General features: G+C 42.5%; 1 protein-coding gene across 2 annotated transcripts in view; it reads left to right on the top strand.

Moving 5' to 3' along the window:
• Window positions 1–12,386, top strand: part of atrnl1a (attractin-like 1a) — a 425,977-nt gene that overhangs the window by 263,855 nt on the left and 149,736 nt on the right. For both annotated transcript variants that reach the window (XM_075481032.1, XM_075481024.1), the window contains one exon: window positions 12,368–12,386. This exon is cut by the window's right edge and continues 60 nt beyond it. In XM_075481032.1, the coding sequence (XP_075337147.1) occupies window positions 12,368–12,386 (19 nt within the window). The remainder of the gene's footprint in view (window positions 1–12,367) is intronic.

The following is a 12,386-nucleotide window of genomic DNA, read 5'->3' as shown; positions in this document are numbered from 1 at the left end:
GTAACGCTTAAACATGACTTCAGAATGCAGCTTTCTTTTTCTTAGTGGTCACAGCCTCTTCTTCTGTCTCCTCACTGGGAAGAAGCTTTCCAAACACGTCTGTTTGTGACTCGTTTTGCTCGGTTCGTGGGTTTAATATCAGCGTTGATGCGTCACGGGACCGAGACGAGAGCGAGTCAAGAACAGACGGATGTAACGGAGAGAATTCGGTCATTTTTTCAAAATAAACATTGTTCAGACTCGGATAATACATAAAACGGTAATAATGCAAGTTATTTATTCTTTTTATTCACATTTACAAAAAATTGGCTGAGCAGAGGTGTGTAGAGTACCCAAAAATTGTACTCAAGTAAAAGTAAAAAGTAGTCATCCAAATAATTACTTGAGTAAGAGTAAAAAAGTGCTCGGTGAAAAAACTATTCAAGTACTGAGTAACTGTTGAGTAACGTCTGATTTATTTGTTAACACAAGCATTCAATCAGACAGACAAAAATACTAAATAATCATCTTTAGGCAAATTAGAGTTCATCCAATTGATAAAATAAATTAAAATGAATTATAATGACAAAATTGCTTAAATTAAAATAATCCAGGTAATTTCAAGTACTTCAATTAAAAAAATAAAAGAGACTTAGGAAATGTTTAAAACATATGTAACCCATATGTAACCTAAAAAACAAACATTCACCTATCCATGGGGGAAAAAAATTAATTTAGGAAACTTAGCGCTACATGTTTCCTCAAGTTAGATGTTGAGTTTCTGCTGAAATGTGCGTTTGTTTTGGTTGACACAGAAGACACATAATGTAGCTGCTGTTTCTCACTCTTTGTAAGGTAAACATGCTTTCAGTATGAGGCCTCGTCTGCGTCTTCATTTCCCACCGTTGGTTCTGACATTTTTCATCTGTTTCTTTGTTTGTTTGCTACGACTGTAAACTGTAAAGCTAACCCGTCCCGCCGCTGAGATTGAGTATGGTCACGTGACCAGACTGCACGGCTACGTTTGATTGGTGAAACACAGTCAGGTGGTAGAGCCTTTGGCGGAAGTCTCTCTCTCTGTCTGCCGACAGAAACCGACGGTCCCTGGGGAGGGGGGGTTGTTTATGGACACGGAGGAATGAATCTCAGCTCTGGTGTGTTTTATGGTGCTAACGGGACCCGTTGCTGTGTGGCCCGGTGCTGTAACTCTACTGGGGAGATCATACCTGTCCATCTGGACCAACACGGCGCCATTCTTCCTGCTAGAAATCTGACATAATCTACATAGATTCGTTCAACTTAATCTCTGGGGCACCAACAAGAATCAGAAGACCAGGCTGATGGTTATGATTCACCCTTAAATGTAGAAAAACCTGAAACATTGCAGATTAATTGATAATTAATCAACTGAAACCCCCGACAGAACTTTTCTGGAGGCGAACTTTGACCCAGGGGGTCGATCTGAGATGAAATCCTGGAGAAATTTGTTCTCTGAGTCTCATGAGCTTCGTGTCGAGCAGCTTGGTCGCCCGTTTTGGAAACTGCGAGAGAAAAGCTGATTGCTAATCAGGCGACGGAGAAGCTGGAAGTAATTGGACGAAACTGAACTGAAGTGTCGCCAATTAGCATTTGAGACTGAAGAGTAGAGATATAAACGCCATATAATTATGGCAATTTTCTCCTTTTTCCCCCCCTTCATTTAGAAATGAGAATACTCATTTGGTTTGGATGAAGGGAGGAAAGGGAGTTTGTTGAATTTTGAAACTAATTGTGAAGGAAGATGACAGGAATTAGTCTTTAAACATTTCAAAAACAGGCCAACACAACAGTTCTGCTTAAAATGACGCCATTAGAATAATGATAGCAGCGGTGAAATGATGCTGCGAGCTGAGCTTTTTCTCCAGGCTTTGTTTGATTCTGCATCATTTCCTCTTCTACCTTCTGTTTTCACAGAACATAACAGCTTTGGTTTGGCTTAATAGATTTAAATGTTGTATAAATGTAGCCCCACGATTCTTCTTGCAGTAATAGGGCCAAAACGGGTTTATATGCAGGTAATTAGCTTCACAAAAGTGATTCTGAAGGACACATAATGACTCAATTTTAAATGATTTGCTGTAGATATTCAACAGGAACTTTGTTAAGCCGGATCTCAGGCTTCTCCCGTCCATCACTGAGGATCCTGGTGGCCTCGACTTGAGCTACAAAGATGCTGATCCCACTTCAAGTGGAGCTTAAAACTGGACAGATTTAATCTCGAGTCTTTGACCCACTCAGACTAACGTATCGGACCTAGAGAGACTTTTCATGCATTTACCTGACAAACCAAAGGTCAACGATTACAACAAAAGCCAAAAGTTTGAGCCATGTTCCTATTTTCCTTTGGGCTGAAAAATGGTTTTACTGGATCCAGCCAGTGGGTTTAGCATCCAATGTGTCGTCATTTCACAACATTTCTACTGATTCAGACTGCAAAACGTGGCGGATTTACAGAAAAAGGCTCCAACATTGCAAAATAAATGTGTTTTTCTGACTTTTTCTCTTCCATGATGCAACATTTTGTCCCTTTTTACCAACTTCAACCCCTGCTGCGACTGTCAAGACCAACTTAAACAAAACCCAAAGAGAGGTTAGGGGAGTAGAAAGGGACGGGCTTCATGCATCAGACTGCTAGTTCCACTCCTTTTTCGTGTAATGTTCTGGAAATATTCTGAAGCGAGTCGTAAGAGGAGAAAATCAAGTGATGAAGGCTGCAGGGAGGCACCGTAGTGCTGGCAGAGGACTGGCTGTTAGCATGTGGAGCATGTGCTTCACTCAGTGTTTTATGTTTGAGCTGAGATGATCCCCAACAAAACAAATGAACATAATACAATCATAACCGATCTGTGGAGCTGAGACTATGCATGTATTCTGAGTCTCTACAGATGTTTTAAAGAGTTATTTTCCCCTCTCACCCGTGAATCAGACACGGGTAGTTGGCTCAGAAAACACAACCTTTCCACTCCTGTGGCTCGTGGACAGAAGCTTCATATCTGCTTTGGATCAACAAGCTCATGCATTTTGATACGAGACTAGTTTTAAAACAACAACTGTCCATCAGCAGCTCCAAATCCGAGACCATGGTCCTCAGCCGGAATAGGGTGGAACGCCAACTCTCCGGGTCGGGAATGAGATCCTTCCCCAAGTGGAGGAGTTCAAGTATCTCGGGCTCTCGGGGATGAATGGAGGGTGAGGTTGACAGGTGGATCGGTGCAGCGTCAGCAGTGATGCGGGCTCTGCACCGGCCCGTCGTGGTGAAGAAGGAGCTGAGCCAGAAGGCGAATCTCTCGATTTACCGGTTAATCTATGGTCAGATAGATTAACCGGTACCCTCACCGATGGTCACAAGCTGTGGCTAGGGACCGAAAGAACGAGATCGTGGATACAAGCGGCCGAAATGAGTTTCCTCCGCAGGGTGTCATGGCTCTCCCTTAGAGATAGGGTGAGAAGCTCTGGCATCTGGTTAGGATGCCTCCTGGAGGCCTCTCTGGTGAGGTGTTCCGGGCCCGTCCCACTGGAAGGAGACCCCGGGGAAGATCCAGGACACGTTGGAGAGACTACAGCTGTGTTCTAAACAGCATACTACATACGGCATACTGATCGATCAGACAGTATGCAGAGCGTTTACCCACAATGCATTTCGCTCCTGCCCGAGCCGAAATCAGCCGGCCTGAAGCTGATCTCGCTTAAGCTCTAAACTCTGTAAACTTTAGCAACATTTGAAACATTTTCAGGTGAGAAAGTAGTCGTTTAGATCCCCAACGTGTTGAAAATCTGACAAAATAACGGCTATTTACAATTTTGTTCCGACGAATTCGGCGCTACTAAAGCTAGCCGCAGTGAGCAACGCACTTTATTTTCACAAAATAAAATACCGTTGCCTTTTATAATAGGGAAAGCATTACCATACAATTGGTGCTTTTGTTTTGAAAACAGGAAGTGAACCTACCCTCGTTGTAGCTAGCTTGAAACTGCCGTTTTGACAGGAAATGACGATCGGCGACGTCACGTTACGTTGCATCTTGGGTAGTTTGAGTATGAGTAGTAACCTCATGATGCATACCCAACATTTCGGCGAATCTAGTATGCATCCGGGAACTTCTCCCCACTCAAACTCGCATACTAACTCAAAAAGTTAGTAGGAGTAGTAGGAGAAGTATGCAGTTTCGAACACAGCCCATGTCTCTCTGAAGAAATAACCGCTTTTATAGCAAAGTACGGACTTCACTTTTTTTTTTTTTTCTAGTACCACTGCAGCGTACGTGAGAAAAAAGGAAAACAGATTGATCAGATGTTTTCTTGCCAATCCGCTGCACGCTTACACGATTTCATAACGGGGCTCAAATCTTCCCAACTATCTGTGTGTTTTTCTAGTGGAATGTGTGGGCCTGAATGAGACTAGTGCAGCACATTTATGTTGTGTCCAATAAATGTGTTTCAATGCGAGTTTGTCAAACCTCTCCTTTAACCAGCATTCCTCATATAATTCATCAGGTGGCACATAAGGAATGCATTCCAGGTCCTCTGGTGTCCTAAAGTCGTTTGCTTTTCTTGGCTGAAACAAACTCAGAAGCATGTTAAAGGTTGCAATTTCCATTGGGTAGCAAAAGTCATGTTCAGGGTGTGGTAGACAAGGTGTGTGAAGAAGTTGGTGCGTTGAGATTAGACAAAGCCTAATTTGCACATCCAGTCCCTGCCTATCAAGTTAATAGAACAGACTTCAGAGAGCAAGAATGCATATTTGAAGCTTGAATGTGACACATTTGAATAGGACAGTACCTTCTTTACAAGTTGGTTTGGCTCATCAGCAGGAGTCCATCTCCTTCTGGCAGCCCCCCAACCACTGTCAGTCCGATTATTCTGCTGGTGTCGATGAGGTGTTTATGTGATAGTCACGCTTCCAGTGTCCACTTTGGCCACAGGTGAAACACACATCTCTTGGAATTTTCTTTTTCCGGTTCCTGTAACGACCATGTCCCACCCCTGTTGCTCCCCGTGTGTGTGGAATCCACATAATCCACCCGCCATTGGTTTCAACTCCTTCGCATGCAAACGGAATCGGTATCTGCATCAATCTCCCACCTCGTGTCTCTGCCTCTGTCCTCCACATTTGTAAACACTCTCTTTGAATTTTGTTCTGTCTTACTATTTCCTGTTCCCTTTTCTTCAGTTTTTCTTCTAACGTTGATATATCTTTTAAACTAAGAAGCCCCCTCTTGGGAATCCAAACTCATTCGTCCAAACATTTAGATATTTTAAACTTTTTTCCAGTACATTTCTTTCTCATAACGTCAACAAGTGGCCCCTCCGGAGGTTGCGTCGCCTCTACGGAGAATCTTCCCATCTCCAATGAGAAGTGTCGTACGACTGATCAATACAAGGTCCCTGCACTGATCAAACACTAAAAATCTCGTTTCGTTTTCTTTGCCACAAACAGAAAAAGTGTAAAAAAAGCTACATACAAACACAAATTCGCTGCTTCGTTTTTTCTGGCTACAAGCAGTAAAAAAAGCAAACACTTCGTTTTTAAGCTTCAAGTGTAAAAAAGCTACATACAGAACCTCCTGCTTCGTCTTAAGTTTTACAAGCAGTGAAAAAAACTTGCCACCTGCTAAGATCATGAGAAATGGAAATGCTAAAACCCAAATTTGAAATAAAATTAATTTAGATGTCAATATTTCAGTACTCACCAGATGAATTTCGCTGAATTACGTTCGTGGAATCCCAGCGGCAACAATTCAGGACGAATTGTCGGTTAGCCCTCCCGTCTTAAAAGCTAAGCAAACGTTTGGAGGCTGAAATTAAGTTCAGGACGGCCAATCGCTTCCCGTGCCTCGTCCCGAACGGCTACGCGAGGGATCCCACTTCTGACACCAAACTGTTGTGGAAGTTTTGTCTGAGCTCCCTATTAAGGTTTGCTTACCTTCCTATTACATCTGATGAGAAGTGAAATAGAGACTTTTCAATGTTTCTGCCGGCCGGCCACGTGTTTATTTTCTTCTGCAAAAGAGGTCAGTCAACACCAGTCAGCGTTCATGGTGGAGAAAGACCCAGGACAAAGCATTTATACAGGAGGAAGGGGCTTTGTTCTTTCAGGTGTTGTTTTTTCAGGTCTAGTCAATTATTGTCTGGGTGTTAATTAAGAGACAAATGGTTTGCAGACATTGAATTTTGCCATTACAGTGCCAGCATTAAGGATCATGATGTTAATCATCACAGCGCCCTGTGCTGACAGGCGTGTCACATGACCGTGTTCCAAATGTTTACCCCGTTCAGTACAAAGTATTCCATTAAAATTCAAAGTGTGCAAACACACCGACGGGTTTGCAGCCCGGCTCTGCTGTTGGTATGTGGGGGTTGGTATTGCAGTGGAAGGCTGAACTCCTCGCCTGATGGTGTGAAGCTCATCAGGCCCAAAGTTAATCTCCTGGTTGTTCAATCTGTTCGATCGCTCTTACCTGTGGCTGAACAGTCTTAAAGCTAAACCTCTCAGGGGGATCAGTGGAGTGTTAACAAATCCACAGGCTACCTCCCTCTTCCTCTGGCCTCCTACCTAATGCTTCTGTAATAGCAACAATTAGCCACTCCGCTCCACTGGTTAGATGGCTAAGCTCAGGCCCCGCGGCTCCATTAATGGAGAGCTGAGGTAAAAAGGAGTGAGTGGGGAAATCTTTGACCTGATTGGATTTGAATCCCAGCCAGTGGAGGCTGTTCAGAGCTGAGAGGATGAGGAATTATTGCAGGGGAGTGTTCTTGCTTTGGCTTTAATTGTTTCGGAGAACGGTGAGTGTAACGAGGGGTCGATGCAAATCTGCTTCCTGGCTCTGGTGGAACGGGATTTCAACAGCACGGTGGCTCTAAATGTTTGAAGGATAACATCTTAGTTCACTTGTTACTGCAATTTACATTTAAATGTACAAGTTTCAAAGCACTTTGAAACTAACAGACGCAACAATGAGACAACCTGAACATTAGATAAATCTTCTTCTGCGGGTCAAGCTGATGTTGACGGCTTTCTGCTGCTGGTTAAACCTCAGTTTGAACTCTGCTAAACCTCCATAATTTCACCAAACGTGGTCTTGTTTACTGTCACAGAGGGTCGCTAATGTCCCATTTTCTTAAATTTAAGAGGTGCCGAGGTCGTGATTCGACAGCAGCTGATGTACGAGCATCATCGGTCTTTCAAACCGCATCATTTGTTGGAGTCTTTTTATGGTAGTAAGTCACTTATAATTAAATGTTGAATGAGAATAACTGGGAAATAACATCAAAATATTTCCCTCTGAGATACTCCAAATCAGGGCTTTGTCGATAATTTGCAATAAATTCAGGAGGTTTAAAGGGATAGTTTGCCTCTTTTGACATGAAGCTGTGTGACATATTAGCAACATCATTTCTGAACATTTTCTTACCCCCTGCTGCGTCCTGTGAGCAGAGTTCCAGCCTCGTTTTGGCGTACTTCGTCAACACCAAAACGAGGCCTGTCGCGGCCTTCTAACTTTCCAAACTACATTTTCTAAGTGTCAGGTTTGTGTGAGGAGGGAGGACATGGATGCGGACTTTCCAAAAACAAGGTAGATTTATTAAACAAAAAACAAAGTATCAACATAAAACGCGGCTGAGCCGGAGAAAAACGTATCTATAAACAAAACAAACAAAAGGACATGACATGGAATAAATAAATACTTAGCTTCGTGCAATCTAGGAACATGGAGTGAGCAGGAATCGTGCATGGAATAGCAAACATAACATACAACAAAGATCCGGCAAACTGACAGGGGAGGCAGGAAACTAAATAGGGACAGTGATCAGTGACAAGGTGCAGCTGGTGGGGAATAACGCAGGTGAATTGAGTAAACTAATAAACTGAGCGCAGGGAAACTAAGGCTGTGTTCGAAACCGCCTACTACATACTACATACTTGAAAACGGCATACTCATCGATCAGACAGTATGCAGAGCGTTTACACACAGTGCACTCCACTCCTGCCCGAGCCGAAATCAGCCGGCCTGAAAAGCTGATTACTCTTAACCTATAAATTCTGTAAATATATAACTTTAGCAACATTTGAAACATTTTCAGGCGAGAAAGTAGTCATTTAGACCCCCAAGGTGTTGAAAATCTGACAAAATACCGGCTATTTACAATTTTGTTCCCACGAATTCGCCGCTAGTAAAGCTAGCCGCTGTGAGCAACGCACTTCCGGTTATGCCGTTTTGACTGCTCTCGTCCCGTTAACGGAATTTGACCGTTCAAATGGCGATGGGCGACGTCACGTTACGTTGCATCTTGGGTAGTTTGAGTGTGACAAGTAACCTCATGATGAATACTCAACATTTCGTCGAATCTAGTATGCATCTAGTGTACATCCGGGAACTTAAAAAAGTATGACTAGTAGGAATAGTAGGAGAAGTAGGCGGTTTCGAACACAGCCTAAGGCATGACTAAAAACTAAACATGGACTGAAAAACAAAAGCAAAACCTAAAACATGAAAACTAAAAAACGAGTCCCTGGGCGTGACACTAAGAAAGGCCGTGGGTGGCAGCAGGTGGTTTGAATCTTGCACTTCCAACTTGATTGTTTAAAAAATATATGTAGTTTATTTTCAACAAAAGATATGAACAAAACAATAACTAAAAATCTCTTACAACTTAGATGAAAAAACAAAAGCTAACTTAATCTGATTTTACAAGCTCAAAAAGTGGTTAAAAAAATCATTTTACCAAAACCTCCCGTCTTCACAGCGGACATTTGACAAACAAAAAGCTCCTCCAACACGCCCCCCCCAGGTGTGTTCTTAATCTCTCTAATTAATGGGAGGGTCTAAAAGTTACCAAAATAATCTAAACAATTTCAAATATAAAAATGAATTACAGATTTTGATTCCAAACTAACTAAAGTATATTCTAACTGCCCAAAGAAAACTAAATTGATATAACTTGTGATTTATAAACATAAATGGCCACAATAAGGCCAGAACTCGGCTTTTGAGAAGCAAAAAGCTTTATTTTTTAAACCCAGCCAACTAGCCGGACTACTTTCGTCAACGCCAAAACTCAGCTGGAACGCAGCAGGGGGTAAGAAAATGTTCATAAATGATGTTGCTAATATGGGATGTCATACAGCTTCATGTCAAAAGAGGCGAACTATCCCTTTAAGCTCTCACATGCTTTTTTTGGTTTCTATGTAATGTTTCTAGAACAATCATCTTTATTGAAATGTTTATTTCCATCATGCATCAAGTAAAATCCAGGAAGCTGGCTGAAAATGTGGCGTCTTGGACCTGGAAGGTTTCCATCGAGCAGCATCTCGGGGATTTCCTGAGTGCGATGTGGCCGAACGCCGCTCAGAGGTCGACGGCGGATTAAAGAAGCCGCGACCACCGCTGGCTCTGGAAATGTGGCGCTCGTTACGGCCCTAATACCCTTTACAAAGTTGTCTTCTCCACTCTGAGGAGACGCACACACAGTTGGATAAAGAGCAGGATTGTTCGGGAGCTGCTGGCCTCAGCAGTTTCTCAGGGACTTCCTGTCATTAGAGGGTGCGCTTGTTTTGAGTTCCTGTCAGAATCTCTGGTTGAGAGAGGAGCTTTGTGTTTGGCCAGATAGCTTCGCCCTCCAGACATTGCGCTTTCAAACCGAGCGAGTGCGCAGGAGGGCTTGTTCATTGTTCGAGAGCATCATGCCGATCGTTGACCTCTCGCTGCTCTTTGCTGGCCTAACCCCCCCCCCAGCTGCCTTTGGTCACTGCGGTTTCTTTTGTTTTATCTCGCCTAAATTTCTCTCCTCTGTGTCATCTTTGCTCTCCGGAAGCTGGAGCTGGAGGGAAGTAAATTAGAAGAAGCTGCTCTGTGACTTGAGTTCTTCTTCTTTCAGCCACAGAGACTTTTTTTTTTTTTTTTTTAAATCTTTGTCATCAGAGCACAGTTACGCAACACACAAATGCACCGTAAAAGCGTAGTGGTATTTTCAAAAGGACAACTGGAATGATGTGTGCCAGAGGACATTGTTGTTAACATCCATTCACATTTTAAAATTACACCCATAACTGAATCATTAACAGTCAGTTTAGCTATTTATTTATGTAGAAGTTTAATGTTTGAATGCACGACAGGCCTGCATATTCAGGCCCCAAGAAGCTCTTATTTCTGACAGAACAAACCAGGACAAACATACAGCGTGTGCATGTTGAGCTGCGTCGTGCTGTGTTTCCTGTGGGGGTGGAGGCAAATCCTTCATTACACGGTTAACTTTTGTTTTGTTTGGTCAAGAAAAAGGATCTTTCAGAGAGAAGAACCAAGAAATAGGCAAGACAGAGTTTATTTGTGCAGCATAATTCAACAACAAGGTGGTTCAAAGTACTTTACAGAGACATTAAAACTGTAGAAATAAAAAGCATGATTTAAATCCCAGACATGTGGAGCATAGAAGCTGAATGCAGCTTCTCCATGTCTGGTTCTGACTCTGGGAACTGATGGAAGACCGGATCCAGATGAGCTGAGGGGTCTGGAAGGGTCAGTAGGTCCATTTAAAGCCTTTTAAAGTCGTAGAGACTGACACCTGCAAGATGAACGCGTCTTTAGGGCATATTTATTCAGTTTAAGGATTTTTTTTGTCAGAGGGAGTAAATCTAGATAATCGCCCCATAATGACCCGTGAGATGGATTTTAGGGAAGAGGGATTGAATTGTGTTAGTGGGCAGATATCTGTAGTATCTGGATATGTCGGGTGGAGACTTTACCCGGTCCGTGATGTCAGCTGCTGCAGAGGATATTCAGAAACGAGTCGCCTCATTCTGGTCAGATTGGGAGTCTCGTTAGCTTCAGATTAATGTCAGATTACGAGGTGTAAAAACTTGAAAACTTTGGGCCTTTAATCAGATGCCAAAAGTTGGTCAGAATTAGGGCTGGGCGAGTTAACTCGTTATTATCGAGTTAACTCGTTAATGATTTAACGCCGATAAATATTTTATCGCGCATTAACGCAGGTTTTATTATTGTAAAAGTCTGTTGAATGCATCACATTCACACAGTTACAGCAAACACCACGAAGCATGGAGGAATAAAATAAACTAGCAGGTAACCAGTGTGAAGCTCACGGAGCTAACCGGCGCTACTTCCTGTTTTACTTGTTTCAACATAAAAGCATGTATTTCAAAATAAATTTTTTAAAAAACTCCTGCATTTACAGCCAAGTTGAATTGTCTCCTCAGCGTAGTAGTTCCAGTCTAAAATATCACTTAAAGGCAAAACACACAACTGATAGCAGCAAGTCATTCAAGGAAACAGACAGTGGAGCGAGGCTTCTACATAAAAACTACAGAAAGATGCTGATGTTAAAAGTGTGTTTGCACAACAAATGTTATGGCACTTTCATTCATATGGCAGCACATTTAAAATAAAACTAAATGCTAAAGGCTATACACTACTTTTGGATTCATTTTTGGATTTTGCGTCCAAATGCGATTAATCGTGATTAATCAGGGAAATCATGTGATTAATTAGATTAAAAATCTTAATCGTTGCCCAGACCTAGTCAGAATATCTGTTTTTAAGCAGAGTTTCCTTCAGGCTTCACGCAGTTCAGAGATCCAAACATCAACAGCATCCGAGCCGCCTTCGCCCGACGCGTCACGTGACACAAAGTCGAGGTCACGCTAACCGTGTCGGGTGTTTTCAGTTCAGTGTTTTAGCATTTAAAGCACCAGATCGTTTCCAGTGAGACATCATATTTCCTTAGATGCTCTTTACACCAACACAATAAATAAGTGTACATGTTCAGCTTCTCTTCAGAATGTTTCATGGACCCACAACAACTTCCTCCTTCCAACTCCCGTTGTTGCCTAGCAGCTAGTGGAAATTTTTTTCCTCTTAATTTTCTTTGAGCGACATTGTTTTTCTTCCAGTTAGCTGCTCTTTATATCTATCTTTAACCCTTGTGTGGTCTTAACATTGTGTTTACTCCCCTTGTCCTTAACATTTCAAGTTGGAAAAAGATAGTTTAAGGTATTTTTTCTACAGCTAAACATGTAGTGGGTCACTTTTGACCTGCAAGACAACAGGAGGGTTAACAGACAAGATTTCAGCTGAATCGGTTAAAGTTTGACATTTAAATGCAGGTCAGCAGAAACCACTTTCAGCTGGAGGAGGCCGGTCAGTTCGGAGTTTTTCTGTTGACACCAGGAATCTGTTGATTCTCTTGGAACAAAGACACGACTTTTACCGGCTCTGATAGGAGCTTCTGCAGCGTTCTGTGGGTGTTAATTGCTGTTATTTGAGAGTCCGAATATTTGCTAATCTGTTTTCTTTTGGATGGCTTGACTCATCCCGCGCCGCTCTCCCCTCTGCAGCTGTTTCCTGTCGCTGCTG

The sequence above is a fragment of the Odontesthes bonariensis genome, chromosome 2, assembly GCF_027942865.1.
Source record: "Odontesthes bonariensis isolate fOdoBon6 chromosome 2, fOdoBon6.hap1, whole genome shotgun sequence".
Taxonomy (NCBI): Eukaryota; Metazoa; Chordata; class Actinopteri; order Atheriniformes; family Atherinopsidae; genus Odontesthes; species Odontesthes bonariensis.
The sequence above is the reverse complement of the archived record's forward strand: the minus strand, read 5'-3'. Positions and strand labels throughout refer to the sequence as shown.